This window comes from Aquarana catesbeiana, linkage group LG12 (genome assembly GCF_042186555.1).
Source record: "Aquarana catesbeiana isolate 2022-GZ linkage group LG12, ASM4218655v1, whole genome shotgun sequence".
Lineage (NCBI taxonomy): Eukaryota > Metazoa > Chordata > Amphibia > Anura > Ranidae > Aquarana > Aquarana catesbeiana.
Genome location: NC_133335.1, coordinates 214492883 through 214518135, shown reverse-complemented (window position 1 = coordinate 214518135; position 25253 = coordinate 214492883). Strand labels below are relative to the sequence as shown.

Below are 25253 nucleotides of genomic sequence, written 5' to 3'. Positions count from 1 at the left end.
CTGCGTTACTGTAAGTGGCCTTCAGCATTTTTTAAAAGAGGTCTAAATTGGCAGACGTCAGGCCTATACAGTAATTTGGAGGAAAGTGTTTTGACTGACCTGAGCAGCCATCAAGAACATAAGAAAATAAGATTATAAAATAAAATTGAAACCTCTGATGGGTTGAAATTGTCAGCTTTTGCTTCCTCCAATTTGTTTTTAGTTTTCTACTCCATATACCATCTAAATCTGTAGGAAAAAAAAAAAGTGCTAAAGTTGCTTTTTGTTATTGCTTGCAAACTTCGTTATATTCAATTTCCATTATTTCCAGCATGCGGTTAACTTTACACACCAAGCTGTCAGTGGGTGCTCCTAGTGAGATGATGGAGGGGGTCAGAGGGAGGAGGTGATTGACAGAAAACGATGTCTGCAGTTACTTCTCTCTGCAACTGTGACATATTTCATGCTCTGGTTTGGGGTGTCCAAAGATCATTTCACAAAGCTCCAATGCCAGGAGTCAAGAGGCCTAATTAAAACTCCACAAACTACTTTAACCTCAAAAAGGGTAAAAAATGGGTGAAGAAATGATTTAGCACTAAAGTTTTTTTATATATTTTTTCATTTTTAATTTTTTTTTTTATTATTTATTTATTTTTTTTACGTCTTTTAGATTTTTTTTTTTGCGTCAAGCACAATGCAAGTTTACAACCTTTTTTATACTAAAACTACTTCTGAGTCCATCTTGTTTGAGCAAATCACTTGATCAAACAAAATAAAAAAGATAGTGACATGATTTACATTTTTCAATACAAATAACATTCATATAAAAACAATATAAAAACAAAATTATAAATAACTCCTTCAACTTTTGATATATTGCTTTCGCAATTAAAAGCATGTAACTTACTTACTCCTTAAGCCAGTTTCTTTTTATTTCTTTTCCCTTTTTTAAAATTTTTACAGCAGTTATTAAAAAAGTCATTTTTTTTTTTATTAAAAAACATAAGATTCATTCAGATGGTATCAATTTGTTTTGATGACCTCTGAAATGACATTTCTTACTGGAAATCAATTTTGCTGGCAAAAAAAAATTGATCATAGGATCGGAAGGTAAAGAAGAGGGTGTGTTTCCCATGGTGTAGTAATTAACAGAATTTCATTCTTTTAGATCTAATGCTGGATGATATATTGTTGGAGCACTCAGCCAGTCCATCGCAAGGTACTGGCAGATCTGGTGTATTGTCCCAGCACGGTGACGGTGTCATGTGACTAATTGCTGTCTGATGTCAGAAGTCCACTAAACAGTGTGACGTCTTGTTTGTTGATTTCATTGGCTCATACATCCCATCTTGATGTAAATAAAATAATAATATATGATTCATTGTAAAGATATCTAAATCAGAGGAAGGGCTTATGCGTTACTTTCCAAAAGAAATGATTTGTAAAGGTTTGGGTTTACTTTGTTCTGTACAATTGTTAGCACTGGGTTGAGTGAATATTAATGCCCAGTTGTGGCCAAAAAGGTGGCAAGTGATTAAACACGCCTTGCGTTCTGGGCAGACTTACATTTATAAAAAATGTCAACCGACTTTTTCGGTTATCACCCCCCCCGATGCCAATAAAGAAATATTAAGTTCACCCTTATCCCAAACCTAACCACTAAACCTTAGAGTAACCGCTAAGCGTAACACTTAAACCTAAAGTTTATTTATAGCCAAAGCTGTTTTTATTATTATATTTGGATTCAGTAGAGAAGGGTTAAAACCCATGCCGGTTTATATTCTGCTATCCGTGTCCCTTTGGGGGGATTTCCCTTTACTTGCCTTGAAGACACAATATGAAGAGATAACCTCTCCAAAGTAAGGAGAATTCCCTCTTAGATGGTTATCACTGGAAAAGGTGTCCACATTGGTAGATTTACACTGACCACCTTGCTCCAGTAACAACTGTAACATTTCGGTATTCCCAGGCTTTCTGTCTTGATGACAATGGCCACTGGGACATACCGAGAGAGTGGATCTCTGTAGTTGGAAGGCTGACAGCAATAAAGAGTTCAAACTCCTCTCTACTCTATAAAAAACTTAAAAAAATAGTGTGGGCTTTAGATACACTTAAACCCAACATCTAACCCCAATACTTAAAATATTAGACCTCCAAAAACTGGTATTCCAGTTACTGGTAACACTAGTTAAACCACTTGACAGATTCTTATATCTCTGGGCAATTAGGGCGATGTTTCCTGGGTCTACACACAAGCTCTGGCCATAGCGATGGTTCTTAGCATCCCTGCTGGAATTTAAATTATGGAGAATGTTCAAGAAAGACCTGAACACACAAAGGTGGACAGGGACAACCAAAATTTCCAGGTGGACAACAACAGATTATGTCAAGGGGATCTCATTGTTGGAATATTCAAGATATATATATATATATATATATATATATATATATATATATATATATATATATATATATATATATCTTGAATATCTACAGTATATATATATATATATATATATATATATATATATATATATATATATATATATATATATATATATATATCTCTTGATATATATACAGTATGTAAATAAAGCCAGGAGATTACTCAGCCCACTAGGCTCCACCTCTGACTAAAATACCACCTTTTGGTGGACTGAACCTTCAAAGCTAAACCCTAAATCAGAACTTAACCTATAAACCTAACTCCTAAACATAATATTATCACTACAAAAATAATGCTATTACACAGATAGTACCAACCATAGTCCACCCATGTCCACCCATGAGGTAATATATTTTCCAAAAGACCACAGTGAAAAATCCTTGCTGACTTCCTTCTGAAAATGCTAGGTGCCATGGGGTCCATGTGGCCTTTTAAAATGATCTAAACTCATAAATAAAAATGTAATGAATTCCCAGCTTACCAGTCCTTAGATGTGGTGACTTTTTTTAGGGTTTCCCCCTTTTATTTTTACTTTGTGCTCCTTACTTCCCTTTATCGCTACACTCACTCTCCACTGTATCTTCGGAAGAAGCTTTGGTTGTCACCCAGGTTGGACTTTCAACGTGTCTGCTTTTGTTCATTCACAATACATGATGAATTGATGAGACAATAGTTTACAAAGGAGATATAATATTGTTTTCGCAGTCTTTTTGGCTCACTGAAAGTGTCATGGACACTGCATTTCTGGCATAATCAACAGGTATTTCCTGCACAACTGAAAATGTTCTCAGCCTGAAAAATACAGCCACTACATCCAAAAGACCGCTATGTTGCATATTCTAGTTTATATACCCATTAATGACAGACCCCACATGTACACTTTTAATGTAGCTTTCACACATAGTTTTAATATGATAATTGCCTAAATGTGGCCAATGACCAGCAATGGTATTCCTAGCTGGTATCCATGTACCACCACTGTTTCATTTTTTAAATGCAGTCTGATTGCTAAGGATATTGGTTACTATTCAGTTCCAACTCACATATTCACACCCCAGTTACATAACATGTGGCAGGGAAAGCAAGTTGAGCTATCTGCAGGGAAGGGCCTCTGTTACTGTGGCTGGGAATGCTCAGACGTAACCAATCAGATAGTCTTGCGATATAACTGGAAAGAAGCCTGCAGTGAATTGTAGTGTTAGAAAGGAAGAATATAACATCCCCTTGGGAAAAAATTGCAAAGCAATCTTGCACTCTGAATTTGGGGTGCAGGTAAGAAGCAATTTTTGTAGAATAAAATAACCAAGGCAGCTTAAGTGTGCCTTTTTATTTATATATTTATATATATATATTTCTCAAACACTCCCATAGACATACTCCTAAACCTTGTGGACAGCCTTCCCAGAAGAGTTGAAGCTGTTATAGCTGCAAAGGGTGGGCCAACTCAATATTGAACCCTATGGACTAAGACTGGGATGCCATTAAAGTTCATGTGTGTGTAAAGGCGGCAGGCAGAATTGATTGCCCTGTTTTCTATTCTCTGGGATTCCATTGGGGAAGTCTTCCCACCCATTGGTGCAGTCATGACATTTTTTCATTGGCTTGTGTGAAAATATTCACAGAGGGACGGCGAAACAATATTTCTGGGTCTCGCTCTGTGTCATGTATTTTTCTCAAGAAATATTTGGAACCTGTTTTACAGGAATAGGCCTGGATCAGAGTCTCTCTACTGTCTAGCGTTGCTTATTATTTCACAGCCAAGGATGACATGTGCTACTGAGTGCTCTGTTTGTGCCTCGTGCTCTTGGTTGAGTCACAGTTAATGCAGTTTGTAAATGCTTCCGTTATGAAAGAACCTATAGAAGGTAGGCCAGGGGAGCATCTGGTGGAAAGGTTAGAGGGGCCCAGCAGCTAAGGTAGCAATTCTGTCACTACCATCAAAAGGTTTCTACTCCAAACCTTTAGCTTCCCTTTTTCTTATCCAATAGGTTGTATTGGGTTTCCAACATTAAAAGAGTACCAAAAACACATTTCAAAGTCAAGTTTTATATGATTGGCCATAAATTTAGGATGCGAGACAAGCAAACACCATGTTAGCCAAACAAAATTGCTTATATCCTAGGATATAAACATAACATATGGGCTGCTAAGGAATAGATGGTGATAACCATTATATTATAATATACAGTAGACCTTGTTATATAAATCTAGTCATGTAGAAGAATAGAAGAGTGAAGATAACTAGATGTGAGGGGAATACTGTACAGCGAAACTCAACAAGGGGTAGAAGGTGGTGGAAGAAGGAAATGAGGGAAGGATTGAGTTACTTGTAGTCAGTCAATGGTGTCCAAAACCTTTAGCTGATCCAATGTTGAAGGAAACTTAGTGAGGAAGTATAGAAGGTACCATTGTTGATCTATGTCTGACAATACTGTTTTACTGACTGACATGCCAATCCAATAGCTTTGGCATTTTAAGTCACTGACTTGGGGGGGGGGGGGGGTTGGGGGTGGTGGAAGAAGGAAATGAGGGAAGGATTGAGTTACTCATAGCAAGTCAATAGTGTCTAAAACCTTTAGCTTCTCTTTTTGGGAAGAGTGATGTGAGCAGCATGTTGTCCAAAATATTATCCAATGTTAAAGGAAACTTAGTGAGGAAGTATACAAGCTTCCATTGTTGATCTCCATTTGACAATACTGTTTTAGTGACTCACATGCCAATCTAATGGCTTTGGTATTTTAAGTTATTGACTTTGCCAGAGACAGCCAGGCAGTTTTCATTTTCAGGAGCAGGTCAGCAACACCACGCCCTGTATTTTTTACCAGTAGAGGTTTACTTTAAAGTGTATGTCAATCCAAAAGTTTTTGTTTTTTTTAGTTATGGATGGAATCTGAAAGAGTAAGAACTCGTTGCATTTTTTTCCTTCTATCCAGAGCTCCATTGGACTGATTTAACTTCACTTTCTGTCCTGGTGACAATAGTTTCCCCAAACAGGAAGTGAAGGTTATTCTCCAACAGCAGCATGGACTATATAGATTAGGGTTAGAACCCCTATCAGAGTTTTATTGCCATCTGTGTCCCTGTTGCAGAATTTCTTCCATTTTTTAATCTGCTAAAAATATTGTTACTGGGACATCGTTGAGGAGAAATCTCTCCTAACAGATTAATTCCAGCAGAGATTCCAACCCTTTTATACTCTATTGAAACTAAAAATAAAAAGTTTTGGCTGGACATACACTTTAAGACACAGCAAGTTCCTCCTGTGAATTCCTCCCCATGATGAACTTACAGCTGCTGCCTGCCTATGTTGCAGAGGCTCCTCCCCAAGGTCAGTGCAGCCAACCCCAAACTATAACAAGCAGCAGAATAAGGAGGAAATTGACAGGAGAACTTCAGAATGAGGAGGAAATTGCCAAAGGAACTTCCCAAATATGGATCAACAGAGCTGCAAAAGTAGGCATCAGTTTTATAGATTTTAGACTCAACAGATACATTTTGCATTCACATCATACTAGCTGTTGTGTTTTTTGGCTGGAATGCCTCAACCAACACACCCCATTATCACTTTCAGTATTGATATCCCACAGTGCACAATGTATTCTGTGCTTTTCATTCTGTTCTTTGCATTCTCATCCTTTCTTCGACAAGTCCTTCCATAGGATGTTCGTAAGTTTTGTTTGGGACGCACACTTCCGTTGAAGTTATCTCTGTACACATTGTTTTGTTATTCGTTAAGTGAAATCTGGACATCTCATATGTATTTTTTGTGTATATATTTCTTCATAAAAATGTAAATGTGTTGGCGTAAGTTATAAAAGTTATAAGTTTGTGTACAATTTTGAAAAGTTGCAAACGTAAGTTCTTTTTTTTCTTCATGGAAGTTGGATTCCGAGGAGTTTAACATTGACGGTGTATGATGTTTTTTGCATTTATTTTGTTCTTTTGCATTGTTTTATGCATTACTTATATAGAGCATGGCAAAAGCAAGTGCATGGGGATGCATGCATGATTGGGAAAGCAACCTGTGCCTATATAGATCATTTTTATACATGCATACATTCATTAGCTTACGTACTTGTCAACAGCCTAATCCTTTTGTTGTGCCTATAGAAGCCCAATGTAAACCTTACTATTCGGAGTACTCGCACCCCCGTCTCTTTATACATCAAATGTGTACAAGTCACTATTTGGATCTCTTCATTACGGGGGTGATTGGACTCAATGTTATAACTATGGCGATGGAGCATTATCAACAACCAAGGGTAAGTTGATTTTGTAGGATGCATGTGTGCATTGAGGTTGGTTTACCAAAGAAATAGTCCCAGAGAAGCAAAGCAAGACAGAGGAACTAGGGGGGAGAAATTGGAGGGCTAGGAAAGAGTTAAGGCATGTTAGGGCTTGAGACTTACCTCTAGTAGAAGGCAGTTAGCTGAAGTGGGAAGAGCTACAGGGGCAGCTGTTCAGGATTGGACTAGGGACAGCAATTCCAAAAGCAGGGATCCAGGGAATATTTTGTATGATATGAAGCCCTCTGGTGTTTTGGTGGCTTTAGCGGTCCCCTTATGTCCCTGTTTCCATGGGACTCCTGGTTTTTAGTAAGAGGTCCTTGAACAAAGGAGCTGGGGGAGGAATAGGAGGGCTAGGAAAGAGTTAAGGCATGTTGAGGCTTGCGGCTTACCTCTAGTTTGGAAGGCGGTTAGCTGGGGTAGGGAACAGCTTCAGGAACAGTTTTGAAAGGTTGGACTGGGGATGACAATTCTATAAGTCCCTGCGGAGCTGTAAAGCTTGACTAGTTTAATTGTCAGACAACTAGGCCAGTAGGGGTCGTGGACTCCTGCTAAATCACCAGGGGCATTTTTTTGTTTAGGGGGCACATTGGTTGGTTGGTATGGAGTCCTCTAATGCTTTGGTGGCTTTGGTGGTCCCCTTATGCCCCTGTTTCCAGGGATTCTTGGTTTATAGTAAGATGTTCCTGAGCTTTCAAGGTGCAGCCAAGGACAGAATTTTAGTACAATCACTTTTAACAGTTTGGGACTAAGCCCTCCTTCTTTGTCCTATCAGTGCTTAATTGCATATTTTGCAAAATCATTTTTCAGTGTTGTTTATTTTACTATTATGGTTAATAAAATGGCTGTTGGGGCCAATTAAATTCACAATGCCCAGTCTAATGTTTTTATTTGGGTAACATTTTTAGTGATTAGAGGAGTCTTTATAGATAAACCCTTCAGTCAAGATGTCGTTCACTTAGCAAAGTAAATGTTCCGTGACATCAGTAAATAAGTTGATGCTTTTTTAACTTCAATCATCCAATCATGTGCAAGTAAAAATCAATTTTTTAAATCTCCCTGCCTCCGTAGGCATTCAAAGTGAATACAGCCTCAACATATTTACCATGCTAACATAGATTCTCCAAGGTGAACATTCACGTTGATAAGTGAACAATCTCAATTCTTTTTGAAAATCAACCATGTCCTTTGAATCAGGAAGGAATTATTCCCCCCTGTTAGAGCCTTGGCTTTTATCTTTCTCTGGATTATACAATGGGTATAGGTTTCTGTATACTTGGTTTTTCTATTTTTTTATTCATTTTTTTTATCTCTTGGTTGAACTTGATGGACTTTTTTCAACCTAAGTAAAAAAAAGTCATAACTATTGAACATATTAATGTGAATATATGACATCTTAGAAAATATTTTAAATAATAAATTATAGTAAAAAAACAATATTTTATTTCAGATTTAGAAGTATTTTAAGTGTTAGGGTATACTTTAGTAAAAAAGATACTTTATTTAACTTTTGGGTTGCAGCAGACTTTTGATGGGTTTTTCACTGCTGGGGGCCCTAAACCAAAAACTGTTGGCATCTCTGGCACTAAAAACAAATATGTTATTCTTTTGATGACTATATATTCTGAAGCAGAAACCCAGCCTACAGGCAATTCCATTTTTTTTTATTATTGTTTTATATTTGGATTTAGGTCTGAAATTTTTTGGAGCATGTTAAAATGCAGTCAGTCAGAATGAGTATTAACAGAGCAGAAACATTTATTGATTATTCTGTCATATATTCTTTTTGGCTTTTTTCTTAATTGAATTGACTTCTAACTATGAATCCCCTCTATAAGATCGAATCACAAAAAAAATAGATAAATAACTGAAAATAAACTCTTACTTGCATCTTTTCAGGTAGGCCCAAACAACACAATTGCTGGTAAATTTACTTAATTTGACGTCTGCCTGTGTGTGGGTCAGCCTTAAAATAAAGACAATTCAAAATAATAACTTGCCACTGCATTTTTTATTTTTTAGGTGCTAGATGAAGCTCTGAAGATCTGCAACTATATTTTCACCCTAATTTTTGTCCTGGAGTCTGGGTGCAAAATGATTGCATTTGGCTTTCGCCGTTTTTTCAAAGACAGGTATGCAGAAAACAAATGTAGAAAATATATTTGTTAGAAATTGTCTCTTAATAAAGCAATATGTATCAAAAATATTAGGAAATCTGTATCAGAAGACTACAAAATGGAATAAAGTGTCATTCATTGTGTTTGTTCTTGCCTTGTCACCTGAGTGAGCTGCAATTTATAATATTACTTTCTGTGGTCTTTCTAGTCAGTCTTTAGCCACTGGTACTGGATGGAAAGCGTTTTAGAATGTTCCTATTTGATTAAACCCATCAACTCTGGTACTCGTAGTCAGTGATCTTTACGGCCATGTCATGTTAGCAATGAAGAATCCACAAAAGGTGATAAAACCATGTTGGGGGCGCAGGGCAGCACTTTACACTAATATTTTGGTGCACTTTGTACAATTTTATTGGTGGGGGCCTGGGTAGTGTAAATTTTGGAAAAGAAGAACAAGATGAAAGCAGTCAGAGAAAAATAAGGGGGAACAATATAGGTAAAAAATTATATAACATCTAGGAGAGAAGATAAAGTCCACAAAAACACAGTGCAGCCTAGCATAAAATTTAGAAAACTTTATTGGTGATCCAACAAGACACAAGGGGAATCCATTACACAAAGAAGTTAACACTACAAAAATGGAAAACCCAGCATATTTCCCTTTTGTAAAGATGACCATTCTCCCCAAACTTCTGTACTTGTTCCAGACATTGCCCATTCCAGTCCACTATGGACAATTGCGGAAGCTTCAGACGGACCTGGTGCGCTTTGTCTGGAACTACAAGAGACACAGGATACCCCGCTCAGTGCTAGTGGCTTCTCGAACGGATGGGGGGTTGGCATTCCCTGATTTGGTGAAGTATTATTAAGCGTCTCAACTGAGGGCCATCACCTCCTGGTTCCACCAAAGGGCATATAATAAATGGATGGAAATTGAAAAGATATGGCTAGCTCCCATACACCCAAATAGCCTGCTCTGGAGCGCGAACGCGAGGGTGGACCCGGAGAGACTCTTGGGGTCAATGACCCTACTTAGATCGCTCTGGTGTAGACTTTCTCAGGCCCATGAGCTCAGCTCAGAGAGGTCGCTCCTCACATCTTTTCTTTATAACCCCGACATGCCTGCCGGCCTTACACGCCAGATGTCTCTGCCTTGGGCAACACGGAACCTTTTTCATATGGGCCACCTGGTGGACCCCAGGTCACGTAGAATGCTATCCTTTACCCAATTACAGACAAAATATGACTTGCCTTGCCAGATGTTTTATGGATATTTGCAGATACGTCACTACGCCCAGTCTATTGCCCCGAATCTCCAATCTTCAGCGCCATCCCCTTTCGAGAGCATAATTCTAGAAGGAACGTCACGCCGAGGCTTGATATCTGATATCTACCGGTTGCTTAATTCCCACTCCATTGCCATTCAAGCATGCATATATGCTTCGATGGGAAAAAGTTCTGGGGGAAGTAATTCCAGAGGCAACATGGCGGATGATCTGGTCTCAGGCAGCAAAAATCTCCTACTGTACCCTTTATAAGGAGAACTCATACAAAATTCTCTATTTTTGGTACCTGACACAGGACGTACTTCATGCTATATATCCCTCCTGCTCGGATAGGTGCTGGCGCTGCGGGGGAGACAGGGGCACCCCCTACCACATATATTGGAGCTGCCCCAAGATTGTCCCTTTTTGGACAGAGACACAGCTCCTGTTATCCCGCCTTTTGGGAGTGCAGGTCCCTCTGACTCCCAAAACTATTTTTGCTAGGGGTGTCTCCTCTACGGATTCCCAAGTCCTCTAAAAAAAAATTGCTAAGATATATTCTAACAGCTGCTCGATGCCTGGTTGCCCTCCATTGGAAAAGGCACTCCCCCCCCTTCCCAGGAAGACCTGTACGCTAGAATAAAAGATGTGGAACTTATGGAAAAGATGACAGCTAGACTACAAGATAGACTGGAAATGCACAATAAGGTCTGGGAGGAGTGGCACCACCATGAGGATCCGCCTTGAGCCGAGGGTCGAGCCTCCATTCCTACCCCCTATACCCTCCCTTCCTACCCTTCCCTTAGTCTTACCCCTCTCTGTACTTTCTAACCTATTTTTCTTGTTTCTTCTTACCCTTTTCTCCTTGTTTTTCTCTGACTATGTAATAGCCTGTAGCAGATCTAGCTTGAGACTTGATGCTTTAGGTAGTAGGCCAAATATGACTACGCATCACTCACAGTGCTATGTATGGACACAATGTATGCATAGGCTAAACTGTTGCTCTTATGTTGACTTCTGTACATTACAGTGCACAGGATATGTTCATCTGCTGTTTGATAAGCTTAATAAAATAAAAATGTTATTTGAAAAAAAAAAAGAAGTTAACACGTTTCAGCCCTATCCTAAGGCCCAGAATAGGGCTGAAACACGTCAAACTCTTTGTGTAATGGATTCCCCTTGTGTCTTGTTGGATCATCGATTAAGTCTTCAGGATTTTATGCCAAGCTAAACTGTGTTGCTGGACTTTCTCCTCTCTCCTAATACTGCTGGATGGTATGTGCAACCATCCTGGCACCGGCGGCTTTACTTCATCCTATCAAATTTATTTTGATTAGAGATTGAAGCATCACATCTCCATAATTTTCATTCAACATAACATCTAGAACAGCATTTCTCAGTCATTTGTGCAGTGACTGTTTGATCGTCTTCATACTATATTCACCAATATAAGTTTTTCATGAGATATTCATGAGATCCCTTCTCCCACTGAACCCCAATGTAAGGGCACCCTTTTCCACAGGCCCCCAATGTATGGGGTGCATCTTTACTGACCACCAATGTAAGAGGTCTCGCCTCCCACTGACCCCCAATGTAGGGTGACCCTTTTCCACTGCTCCCCAATGTTCAGGGTGCTTCTTTACTGTCTACCCCCCCTACCTCTCCTCCTGACTACCAATGTTCGGGGTACTTCTCTGCCTGACAACCAATGTATCAGGCTTTTCTCCACCTGTCCACCATTGTGGGGCCCTTCTCCCTCTGACCTCCAGTGTAGGGGCCCATCTCAACCTGTCCACCAATGTAGAGGGCCCATTCCCCTATCACCGCCAACATAAGGGGACCATTCTCCCACCAATATAAATGGACACAACAGTCTTTACTATATGCTTTTCTTTCTTGGCCAATATTATTCTTCTCCTTTTAATTTTATAGTTATTAATTACAAAAATAATTTTGCTATATAATGAGAGAGGGTGTTACAAAAAGATCTTCCCTAAGCATGTCACTTACCTCTATAGTTAAACTCACTGATCATGCTAATGTAACTTAAGCTGTAGATATAATATTTTTATAGCAAGGATTCCCTGAAACCTGAAATTTTTTACAAGGATTTATCCATGACATAACAGTTGAGAAAAACTGATCTGGAAAGAGAGAGCTCAAAGAAATAAAGAATGGAATAGAGAAGAGATAAAAATTAAATGAGAAGTAAGGTTAAATTAGGACTATAGGCAAAACTGGATATAGTAAGGGAGGGTTATAGCCCCTGTCATTTTTTTGCCAACTGTGTCCCATTGGGGAGATTTCCCTTCACTTCCTGTCCCATAGCCAAACAGGAAGTGAGAGGAAATCCCTGCAAATTAAGGGAATCCATTGGGACCCCAGAGCACCAGGACTAGTGTCCCCATTTGGAAGATTTCACCTCTATTACTATTCTGTGGACAACCCAAAATTTGGGATTTTCTTTTACTTTCAGTTTTGATGATAACAGTAAACAGAAGAAATAGAGAGGGTGGATCTATCTAACTGGGACACAGACAGCAATAACAATTGACAGTTGTTCTAAACCCCTCCACTCTATCCAAAACTAAAAAGAATTAAAAAAAAAAGTTTTGCCAGTGCTTTAAGTGTGAGAGAGATGACAAAATAGTAGAAGGTGGAAAAAGATCATTTTGGGCCATTTGAGGTAGATACAAAATGCAAATATTTCAGTCTAAAAAAGTTTATTAATGGTAGATTTATTTTAACAGAGACAGAATAACAACAACAAAAAACAGAAAAACGCATTTCAAAAAAGTTATAAACTGAGTTGTACTTTAATGAGTGGAATAAGTATTTGATCCCCTATTAATCAGCAAGATTTCTGGCCCCAGGGTGTCTTTTATTGGGGTAATGAGCTGAGATTAGGAGCACTCTCTTAAAGGGAGTTCTCCTAATCTCAGCTTGTTACCTGTATAAAAGACATCTGTCCACAGAAGCAATCAATCAATCAGGTTCCAATCTCTCCACCATGGCCAAGACCAAAGAGTTGTCCAAGGATGTCAGGGACAAGATTGTAGACCTACACAAGGCTGGAATGGGCTACAAAACCATCGCCAAGCAGCTTGGTGAGAGGGTGACAACAGTTGGTGTGATTATTCGCAAATGAAAGAAACACAAAATAACTGTCAATCTCCCTCAGTCTGGGGCTCCATGCAAGATCTCATCTCGTAGAGTTTCAATGATCATGGGAACGGTGAGGAATCAGCCCAGAATTACACGTTAGAATCTTGTTAATGATCTCAAGACAGCTGGGACCATAGTCGCCAAGAAAACAATTGGTAACACACTATGCCGTAAAGGACTGAAATCCTGCAGCGCCCGCAAGGTCCCCCTACTCAAGAAAGCACATGTAGAGGCCCTTCTGAAGTTTGCTAATGAACATCGGAATGATTCAGAGGAGAACTGGGTGAAAGTGTTGTGGTCAGATGAAACCAAAATCGAGCTCTTTGGCATCAGCTCAACTTGCCGTGTTTGGAGGAGGAGGAATGCTGCCTATGACCCCCAGAAACACCATCATCCCCACCGTCAAACATGGAGGTGGAAACATTATGCTTTGGGGGTGTTTTTCTGCTAAGGGGACAGGACAACTTCACTGCATCAAATGGACTATGGACCGGGCCATGTACTGTCAAATCTTGGGTGAGTACCTCCTTCCCTCAGCCAGAGCATTGAAAATGGGTCGTGGATGGGTATTCCAGCATGACAATGACCCAAGACACAGGCCAAGGCAACAAAGGAGTGGCTCAAGAAGAAGCACATTAAGGTTCTGGAGTGGCCTAGCCAGTATCCAGACCTTAATCCCATAGAAAATATGCGGAGGGAGCTAAAGGTTCGAGTTACCAAACGTCAGCCTCAAAACCTTAATGACTTGGAGAGGATCTGCTAAGAGGAATGGGACAAAATCCCTCCTAAAATGTGCAAACCTGGTAGCCAACTACAAGAAACGTCTGACCTTTGTGACTGCCAACAAGCGTTTTGCCACCAAGTACAAAGTTACTGTATGTTTTGCGAAGGGGTCAAATACTTATTTCACTCATTAAATTGCAAATCAATTTATACGTTTTTTGATATGCGTTTTTCTAGATTTTTTGTTGTTGTTATTCTGTCTCTCATTGTTAAAATAAACCTACCATTAAAATTAAAGACTGATCATTTCTATGTCAGTGGGCAAACGTACAAAATCAGCAGGGATTTAAATACTTTTTTCCCTCACTGTATATGACATGTGTATGAAGAATTTTATCCAAAAGAGTCTGTGCTCAAGTGTTTAAATAAAAGTCCACACAAGTGCAGGAGGTGTTTCCAAAACTCCAGAAAGTGTGCCCAAGGCTCCAAAAAGACTGAGCCCGCATAAAAAAGACACTTCAGGAATCCAGAATAGAAGAAGAGTGATATTGGGTGCTTACCAGAATCCAATAGCTTTCAAATTAATGAAAAGTCAACAGTGCATTAGGGATAAATCCCAAACAAATCTGCGATGAGTGATAAGACAGCACTACAACCACTGGCTCCACTTCACCATAAATCAGGGACCTTCTAATGAAAGAAAGGTCAAACAAGCTGATTTACATGTGGTCCTACAAACCTTCCACGCTTGTGGGCGGTATTTATAGAACTCCGGACCATTCCAAATCACCAATTACAGGCAAGTAAGGCTTGGTTTTCCTTCTCTGGCCAGTCCGTGTCTCATGGCATTCAACTAAAACTGCACAGAGCATTGAGATGTTCTTGGAATTCCTTGGTGACTCTTTCTCCTATAGAAGTAGAGTTCCTCTGCTGTTCCGGCCAATTTCAGACCCTACATGTTCACATCACATGAGTGATAGGAAATTCAAAATTTTACATTTAGCTTGTGTTGGAGACCGTGCTGAACTGACTGGATTGATCATTAGTCCTGGATGGGTGTTCGTGTGAGCAAAAAGGAAGAAATACCAACTGGTGGATAGTGCCCAGTGATAGATAGTGGCGATGGGCCCTTTTGGAGATTGGGCTGCTGCCTTTTCTGTGCAACCTTATAGTCATTTCAGCATGTAGACTTGGATAAAAAGAAAAAAGCGCCCGGAGTCCAGAGAAATGAAACTTCTAATGCCGCGTACACACGGTCGGACTTTTCGTCTACAAAAGTCCAACGGACGCCGACGGACTAAAGCTGGCTGGTAATCCGATCGTGTGTGGGCTTCTCCGGACTTTCAGCAGACTTTTTCAGCCTCAAATCCGACGGACTTTAGATTTGAAACATGCTTCAAATCTTTACGTCGTAACTACGACGGACCCAGAAATCCGCTTGTCTGTGTGCTAGTCCGACGGACAAAAACCCATGCTAGGGCAGCTATTGGCTACTGGCTATGAACTTCCTTATTTTAGTCCGGTGTACGTCATCACGTACGAATCCGTCGGACTTTTGTGTGGTCGTGTGTAGGCAAGTCCGTTCGTTAGAAAGTCTGCTGCAAGTCCGCCGAAAGTCCGCCGGAAGTCTGTCGGACAGGCTGTCGGACTTTTGTAGACGAAAAGTCCGACCGTGTGTACGCGGCATAAGGTATGGTTCAAAATGTTACATTTGTCACCAGAACGGGAATTGAGGGGAAATATTCAGATTATGGAGGTTTATTCTCTCTATTAGTCCCATTGACAATTGTCACCAGGACAAAAAGTGATGGGAAATCGAACATTTTACAGTTGTTACCAGAATGAGAGGTGCACGAAGATCTCCCATTGTGGACACCTGCTGCAGTGGCAACTGTCTAGGAGGGGTTTTCCCTTATTTTGGGATATTTATCTTTGTATCTATGGAACAGGAAGTTAAGGTAACCATTCCCTACTCTATACAAAAAAGGTTGGACTAGATATGCTTTATGTACAGAATTAGTACAAAATAATAGGAAAGGGAATTGCTTATAAAAACGTGTTACTACTTCATTGAAGAATATGTAAACCCAACATTTCAAATTCCTGATATGTGCCTGCTGTACCATGTACTTGTATGAAAAAGTATCCTGTCCTTTGTGCAAAATATCTGGTGATCCTTCCAGTCCCTCTGCTTTCCTATCAAAAAGTGACCACACTAGGCATAAGAGCACAGGATGGTCAGTTTTCTGGCTGTGCTGAAAACTCTGCCCCCCAATGATCAGACTTGTCCTGACACCCACTACCCCTCCACATGGCCATTTACTGGGAAGATCAGTGTGCCGCTGTTTCTCCTCCCCTAGCCCTCTAAGCTTCTCAAGCAGGTGAGAACAGAGGGAATGTGATCACTTATAAAAAGGGGGATAAAAAGGTAATTAAAATTATATATATACATACATATATATATATATATATATATATATATATATATATATATATGTGTATATATATATATATATGGTGAGGGTTTACATAAATTTTAACCAGTTTTTGTTCCATGTTCAACACTTGTCATTTACAGATGGAATCAGTTAGACCTGGCGATTGTCCTTCTTTCCATTATGGGGATCACTTTGGAGGAGATTGAAGTAAATGCGTCACTACCCATAAACCCCACCATTATTCGGATCATGAGAGTTCTGAGAATTGCTAGAGGTATGTTGCTGCATTTTAAAAAGGTATAAGGGTGTAACTATAGCAATATGCCACTGCTATAGGTAGAAGAGGCCTAGTACCTTCTGAATGCACAGTAATTTATATTATGATAAGTTAGGATGGCATTCAGTAAATAATTCCCATCACAGTTAATGGGATAGGAGTACTTGGCTTTGGTGCTTAGGTTTATGCATTGTTCCATTCGACGCAGGGTGGTGAGGAGTCTTTGGTGATAAGGTGAGAACAATATTTAAAAGGTTATGGTTGGGGGTTAGGGTTATGTTCAAGTTAGGGTAATGAACAAAAAGGTTAAAAGGTTGGGATTATGGTTTAAATTGTGCTTGGTTAAGTATTAGGGTTAAAGTATATTTAAAATTAAAATGTTTTTCCTTTAGTTTTAAGTACGGTTTGGAAGTGTTAGAAACCCTGTCAGGTTTTTACTGCTGTATGTCTCCCCCTGGGTAGATTCACCTCCTCTGTTTGTCCATATGACCATTGTCACTGGGCCATGAGGCAGTAGGAGATCCAGAATTTTACAGCTGTCACTGGAATGAAAGGATATCTTGTAGTGGGGACACCTGTTCTGGTGACAACCAACTAAGAGGGGCTGCCCCTCAATTTGTAGAGTTCGCCTCTTACTCTATTAAATAGTAAAAAAAATTGGGCTTTAAATGTTCAGACCTAAGTTTCAGGGTTGGGTTTAAGTCAGGTTCAGTATTACAGGATGTAAGGGTAAATCTCTCCAATGAGAACACCCACAGCAGGAAAAATCTACCCTGGGTTCTTAATCTTCCCTACTCTATACAAAACTAAAACAAAAGTTCTGAAAAGAGTTGGCCTTTAATTCCTGCCTGGTATAATTTATAGCAGTGGTCTCCAAACTGCAACCCATGGGCCGAATGCGGCCCTTTGCTCGCCTTCATCCGGCCCTTTGGGCACTATTCCTCTCTCTGCCACCTACAATGGGGCACCATTATTTCCACTGACACCAACAGTGGGGAACCATTCCTTCCACTGACACTGAACCATTCTTCTTATTGACACCAACAATGGGAAATTTTTCCTTCCACTGACACCAATGATGGGACACTATTTATTTATTAGTGACTACAGGCACTATGTAATTTTTTCCTACCATTGACGCAGGGGCATTTTCTACTTCCGCTGGTTGCCTTAAAGTCTGAAGGACAGTAAACCGGCCCTTTGTTTAGAAAGTTTGGAGACTCTGATTTATAGTATTTTCCCTGGTATCATTTGTAGTAACTCCTTCTCATTGCAGTCTTTCATGTGAAATTCTCTTGAAGTCAGAAATAGATGTAGGATTTTTCTCACCAAGCTCCAATCGGCAGTTCAGTTGACAACACACATCTTGATATGCACACTTAAAAAAAATCCACCATGTTAAATACCTGTTAAATGTATTCTTGTTTTCTGTACGTTTATCTTCCAATAATTTGCAACCAAAGATGCTTTAGTACACGTTTTTTTTATTATAACATTGTGGCTTCCTACATACGTACACAATATGGTCCAACTTGCAACCAAAGATGCTTTAGTACACGTTTTTTTTATTATAACATTGTGGCTTCCTACATACGTACACAATATGGTCCAACGTTTGTGGACACTTGACTATCATACCTATATAAGGTTGCCAGACATCCTATTCCAAAACCAGGTGCATAGAATTGAGCCTTTCTCTGTTCCGGCATGATTGTGCCCCTGTGCTCAAAGCCAGCTCCACAAAGACATGGTTTGATAAGTTTGGTGTGGAGGAACCTGTATAGAGTTCTACCCTCAACCTTACTAAACCTTTGAAATGAATCGTAACACAGATTGCAAGGCAGATCTTAAACATCAGTACTTGTCATGACAAATACTCCTTTGGCTAAAGACACTCAAATTCCCAAACACACTTCAAAGTCTTAAGAAAAGCCTTCCTAGAAGAGTGGAGGCTGTTATGGACACAAAGGAAATCCAACTCCATATTACAGCCAATGGTTTTGGAATGAGATGTCCAACCAGCTCAAATAGATGTGATGGTCAGGAGTCTACAAACTGTCCATATAGTATATATGCAATAAGTAAACATTTAGTTTAAATAAGAGTTTATTAAAGTTAAGGTTTAAAGGGTAAGTCTACCCAAACGTGATATTTAGTTACAGTTGCAACATGGTGGGTTGATCAGCCCCTAAATTCCTATTTGTCTTGGATATTCCAACAATGAGACCTCTTTGCCATAATTCCCAGTTCTTTTCCTGTCCACCTGAGTGTTTTGGCTTTCTCCGCCCCCTTTGTGCATCCCAGCTCCTCCTGTTACATTCTTTATAACAGAAAATAAAATATCCAGATGGGATGGATGGGCACAGCAGGTGTACAGACCCAGGAACTTGGCTCAAAGATCTCACCAATTGAATTATCGAGAGATAGAAGAGACTCTCTGGTGGATCATCCACCAGTTTTTGTTTTTTTTTTTCCGTAAGGCTTTATTCAAGAAAACAGAAAATAATACAAAGACCATTCAGCAAAGGCTGATACAGAAGTCTGATACAGAAGTGTATCTAAAGAATCACAGGTCCATCATATGCTGGCTGGTAGGTTACAACAGAACAAACTCAATAAGAATGGGTGTGAGCCCATGTGAAATCGAGAACAATAACAAATAGCGAGTAACAAAGGGCAAATCACACTGAAATTTATGTCAATGCCCCAGCAATGACGTTGGCAAGGTTCCAGGGCCCAAGTTGAGTGGCGCTGGAATTAGTGGTGGAAAAAAAAAGGGGGGGGGGTTGGGAGAGGGGTGGTAGGCCAGAGGGGTAAGGAGTGCGGGAAAGATTTGGGTTGGAAGTTGAAAGTCGACGTAAAGGAGGGGAAAGGGAGGCTCCTGGGGTGTTCTGGCTGGTCTGCTGCCTAAAGGACAAGAAAGTAGTAAAGACCTGATGGAGAGAGCCACGATATTAGGGCCCTCGGAGTGGTGACTGGGAGGAACACCACTGTTTTTATAGATCCAGATTTTAAATAAGAACCATTTAGTTGAGGTAGACACACCAGCACATGGTTTCTCTGCTTGCATGTACAGGTCCCTTCGTCTCTCCCACCTGTTCAGTTCAATTAAACCAATCAGAAATCTCTGGAGTTTCATCCATCAGATTTGGGTGGACAGATTGATTTATTAAGTATTGGGTGGTTGGTTAACAGTTTAGGAATTAAAGTGCGGGGTATTCTAGTGTTATAGATTTTGCTTTTGCATTTGTTGCTACAAAATGTTACTATAGTCCCCATTCACACATTTTTTCTACAAACACACCACAATCTTTTAGAAAGCTTTCCCAGAAAAAAGGGAGACTTTTATAGCCACAAATGAAGGTCAAATATATTGCCCATAGTTTTGTAATGGAGTTCGCAACAAGCTTATGTAGGTGTGGTGGTCAGGTGTCTATAAACACATGGATGCTGGATACTTATTGTGCTGACCTTTATCTTTCAGTTCTAAAGCTGCTGAAGATGGCCGTCGGAATGAGGGCTTTGCTGGATACTGTTCTGCAGGCTCTTCCCCAGGTAAATATAGTAGAAAAGCATCAGCCTCTGAATTGCGAAGCATCTAGCCTAGTTTATATAGAAAGCTAAGAACACCATTGGCCAAAGTTTTTTGAAAAGGAGCATGCGTGATAACATTTGCACTCAAAGTGGTCAACAGCCAGGCCCAGCTTTAGGAGCACATCCATTGATCCATGAGGCAATCTAATGGGGACAATTGATTTAAGTGGGCACTCTAATGGGGACAATTGATGAAAAGGGCACTCTGTTGGGGACAGCTGATGTAAGGGCGCACTCTGATGGGGACAGTTGATGTAAGGGGGGCTCTGATGGGGACAGTTGATGTAAGGGGGCACTTTGATGGGGACAGTTGATAAAAGGGGGCACTTTGATGGAGACAGTTGATGTAAAGGGGTACTCTGTTGGGGACAATTGATGTAAAGGGGGCACTGATGGGGACAGTTGACGTAAGGAGCTACTCTGATGATGATCCCTGTTCACGCCTGCACTACCTGTCGTTATTTCCGGGTTGTGATTTGTGGTATGGAAACATGCTGAATGGAAGGGGAACAATGGTTCCCAGCATCTCTGTCACACTCATTATGCCCCCTGACTCTATAATGTACCCCCAGATCAGATAGGCTAGATCGGGCCCTGTCAACAGCATGGAGAAATTTGAATGGCAATGTTACTGAGCCTTGAGAGTGCTTTGTCTTATACCAGTACCAGAGTTGCCCCAGACACTGAGAGTCTAGTGAAAGCAGCACACTCTGCAGGGAGAGCCCAATTCAGTTGAAGGATCCACTCACAGGTGCCCAGGCTCAGTGTGTCCATTCGCACCAGAACAGGATATGCAGAAAGATGGAGCCGGCAACACTGTAATCGGTATGCATATTTATTGACTACATAGGAGTGAAAATAAAACAAATAAAGTGACGCGTTTCGGCGAGAGTCTTAGTTGCACTACTAATGTAGCCAATAAATACACATACAGATTACAGTGTTGCCGGCTCCATCTTTCTGCATATCCTGTCCCAGACATTCTATGGGGTGTTTAGCAGTTATGCGGTCTTGCATCCAGACTTTTTTACCATGATGCAAGATCAGTCATTCTGTCATCAGTTTAGTAGAGTTGGCCTGTGGTTTGCTGATATGCAATGACAGCATTGTTCTTTGCACTATAATAATATAAAATATGCCAATATAAGCAAAAGACTTCCCTTACTAAGAAAGAGGGGTAGTTTTTGGAGCAAATCAGTCGTGTTGTGTGCTGATAAGGAACAGGCCGACAGGAGAATAGAGCAGAAAGAATACTTCATTAGTCTTTGCTGCTCCTTCATTGTCCTTTCACAGGCTGTCATTTTTCAATATACAACTGATGTCACCTTACCCTTAGTACAGCCCTTGTTAAACAAATATACATTTGTCCTATCGTTATCCTGGTATTGGTTATATTTAAAGCGTATCTGTACCCAAAAACAAACATTTATTATATTACAGTTTAGCAGTCCTTAGATGTGGTGGCTGCATTAGTTTTTTTTTATCAGGTTGAGAACATTGGGGTTGGTTTACTAAAACTGGAAAGTCAACTAAAAAAAGTAAACTAATGGAACTTTAGTCATAAAATTAAGTCCAGCTAGATCACTTCAGGCAGGCCCGTTTTGCAGGTATAGCTATGTAAAACATTAAAAATAAGTGTCTATACTGTTTAAAATCCATAAATACACTGTCTCACCCTGCTCTGCACATGCTCAGGTGCTTTCCATTTTTGGCATTGTGCTGAAAATCAATGCTACTAGGGCCTTATCTGCTGACAACCCAAAGATTTACTGCTGCTCAGAGGCTCTGGGCTTCAGCAAAATGGTAGCCTCCTGTACAGGAACAATGCTGAAGGCAATTTACAGCACACATTATTTTGGTAGCATAATTATTAATGTGGAATGTATGTTCCTTGCTAAAGAACATTATTTATCAAGTTGTGGGTAAAGGTTTAAGCTTTAACAAAAGAACCTGGAAGCTGATTGGTTTCTATGCAGAGCTGCACCAGATTTTGCACTCTCCAGTTTTAGTAAGTCAACCCCTTTAAGTCTTCTCTACATTGCCTTTCTTCAGTTTGACGATGTGTGTTTTTTTTCTCATGTATCTCTCAGTAAGATTTTCCAATCCATTTATTAATTCAGTTGCCTTCCTCTGGATGCTCCCCAAACCTCCAACCCCTTAATTTGATGGAGTACCCAAATTTGACCTAACATTCTAGATGTGATTTATTCAGTATTACTGCCATGTTCCCCCTATATTATACATCTCTGGACCGTGCTTGCATTGGCAGTTGCCACTTAACATGACATTAAGTTTTGCTGTTAAGTTTATTGCTAATCAAATCTTATACATGGAGATTCTTATAAAATGTGTCCTCCTGCCCACAGGTGGGGAACCTAGGCCTTCTCTTCATGCTGCTCTTCTTCATTTTCGCAGCGTTGGGAGTGGAACTGTTTGGCGATTTGGGTAGGTAATGGAAAGAGTGCATTAGGTTGAAGAACAACCAGACATCATGCCAAGAGAATGTTTCTATCTTAGATTTGTGTCTGTTTGCAGAGTGCAACAATTCCCATCCATGTGAAGGTCTTGGGAGACACGCAACCTTTAGAAATTTTGGAATGGCTTTTTTAACTCTCTTTCGAGTATCTACAGGTGATAACTGGAATGGAATTATGAAGGTAAGAAATGTTTTATTATGTGTGTGGAAATGTAAGAAACATACTTGTTGGATTTTAACTCATCAATTGCATGACTTAGAACGAGTATGCAAATAAGAAGCTTTGACAAAATTTGCTTAAGATGACGTTTCTGCCCAAATTTCTTTATGTTTTTCGTAACACCCCGGTCCCCATCCCTAGCTCCTTCTTTACTAAGCTGGATCAATTAGTTAACACATTTGTGTGGGGAGGACGAACCCCTAGAGTTGCTCGGGCCACCTTGCAGCTTCCCTTGTCGTTGGGAGGTCTGGCACTCCCCTGCTTTAAAAAGTATTACTGGGCAGCAGTAGTAGTGACTGTTCGTTGGTGGTTCTCCCAGCCGAAGTCCAATCCAGCAGTTAACTTGGAGGCCGCTATACTGGGATCCTATTCAGCATTGAGCAACTTGGTCTTTAGGGGCCCAAAAACATATCCAGATATGACGTCCTCAATGCATACGACAGTCAGAGTCTGGGAGCAGATGTCGGGGAAACTTACTGAACCAGGTTCTATGTCTCCCTATACACCACTGTGGGGCAATCCCAAATTGAAACACCTCCAATCAGTTCCAGACCCAGCCTTGTGGGCAAATTATGGAGTTAAAATACTAAAACAGGTAATGTCGGGAGGGGGGATCCTTCCTTATGATACATTGAAAAACGATTTTCAACTCCCCTCGCGAATGTTATTTCGTTATTTGCAACTGCGTCATGCACTACGAGCCCAATTCCCATCGGGAATCACTTTGCACTCACATGGGGTTGAGTCCTTTTTCCAGACACGTGGACCGAATTCTATCCTCCCTATATATGCGAATAATAGGTGAAGAGCCATCTAAGGAGAACAAACTTTTTGATAAATGGAAGGAGGACATGCCTGCCCTTGCAGCGGATGACTGGGAGGAGGGTATACAACAGTACATTCCTCTCATGGTATCTGCGAAAGATCGCTATATCCAGCTTAAGTTTCTCCATAGGGCGTATTACACGCCGCAGAGGTTGTCTAGAATTTATCCAACAGTGTCAGATAGATGCCCAAAGTGTGGGGGAGAACTAGGTACCTTTATGCATGTAGTCTGGTCCTGTCCTCTTATACAACAGTTTTGGCTGGAGGTGGTAAACGTGATCAATTTGGTGGTTGACTTACATCTACAACTAAACCCGATTGTCTTTCTCTTGGGAGTATGCGATAACCTTATACCTAACACTCATAAAAGACTGTTTGTGTTTTATGCCTCGTTCTATGCTAGGAAAACTATACTGATTAAATGGAAGCAACCTGACCCTCCCACGGTGGCCCAGTGGAAAGCATTAGTCAACTCCACACTGCCATTATATAAGCTTACCTATATCAACCCAAATGCCCAAAAAAGTTCTCCAAAATTTGGGGAGCTTGGTCCCACCAATAAGATGGATGTAGGCTATTGAAGCGGGAAGATCCTACTTTGGATAAGTCCTTTCCTGGTCTCTGTTCCCCCCCCCTGTGCCCCCTCCTTCCCTCTCCTTGTCTTTCTCCCCCCCCCCTTTTTTTTTTTTTCTCCCCCCTTCCGTCCCTTCCCCCCTTCCTCCACCCCCCATCCCCCCCCCAAGGGTAATAGAAAATAAATATGAGTGTCTAGCATTGTTACTTGTTTTCCACCATAGAGACAGTCATCCCTTTATTAGACACTAGAGAATACATTAAGCAAAAGATTTGGTATGGGCGAAGATATTGATACACCTCTATTAAGATTCCTATATATAACCTTATGTTAGGATGATAAATTAGAAAAAAATAGTCCGAATTGTAACTATTTGACTTGAATGTATATGTATAATGTGTAGCAGCACACTGTTCATTTCTTTTTGTTCATTATTTTTTTATTGTTTGTATATGTATATAATCTCCTTATGGAGCAAATAAAAACTTTTCTGTTAAAAAAAAAAAAAAAAAGAAGCTTTGACAAGGTGGATCCCTCTTGGAACATTATATTCAGACAGTGGCCCTTGTCAGACTACCCTAATTGGAAATTTTCCAGCGTGTCCCTTCAACGGAAATTGATTGAACAATCAACTTATGTTCAGTGGGGAAGCCCACACTCTGGTTGAAATTTGCATCAGTGTATGGCCATATTAAGTCCTAGACCTGTAAGCCCTCTAACGACTATCTACCGTTCAAATTTTTATTTTTTTAGTATCATAGATACTATACTATAGTTCCATCAATTTACTCAGTGCTTTACATATATATTATACATTCACAGCTTACACTCTAAGGTCCCTAACTCACATTCATACATACAAATATAT

The 25253-nt window shown here is 40.2% G+C and overlaps 1 protein-coding gene across 6 annotated transcripts in view; it reads left to right on the top strand.

Moving 5' to 3' along the window:
- The window catches only part of CACNA1G (calcium voltage-gated channel subunit alpha1 G), a 345931-nt gene that overhangs the window by 305832 nt on the left and 14846 nt on the right, over window positions 1-25253 (top strand). For 4 of the 6 annotated variants that reach the window (XM_073606661.1, XM_073606658.1, XM_073606659.1 and 1 more), the window contains 7 exons: window positions 1148-1198; window positions 6536-6687; window positions 8734-8843; window positions 16560-16693; window positions 20181-20251; window positions 22657-22735; window positions 22826-22947. In XM_073606661.1, the coding sequence (XP_073462762.1) occupies window positions 1148-1198; window positions 6536-6687; window positions 8734-8843; window positions 16560-16693; window positions 20181-20251; window positions 22657-22735; window positions 22826-22947 (719 nt within the window). The remainder of the gene's footprint in view (window positions 1-1147; window positions 1199-6535; window positions 6688-8733; window positions 8844-16559; window positions 16694-20180; window positions 20252-22656; window positions 22736-22825; window positions 22948-25253) is intronic. The other 2 variants (XM_073606662.1, XM_073606660.1) reach the window with 1 other exon arrangement.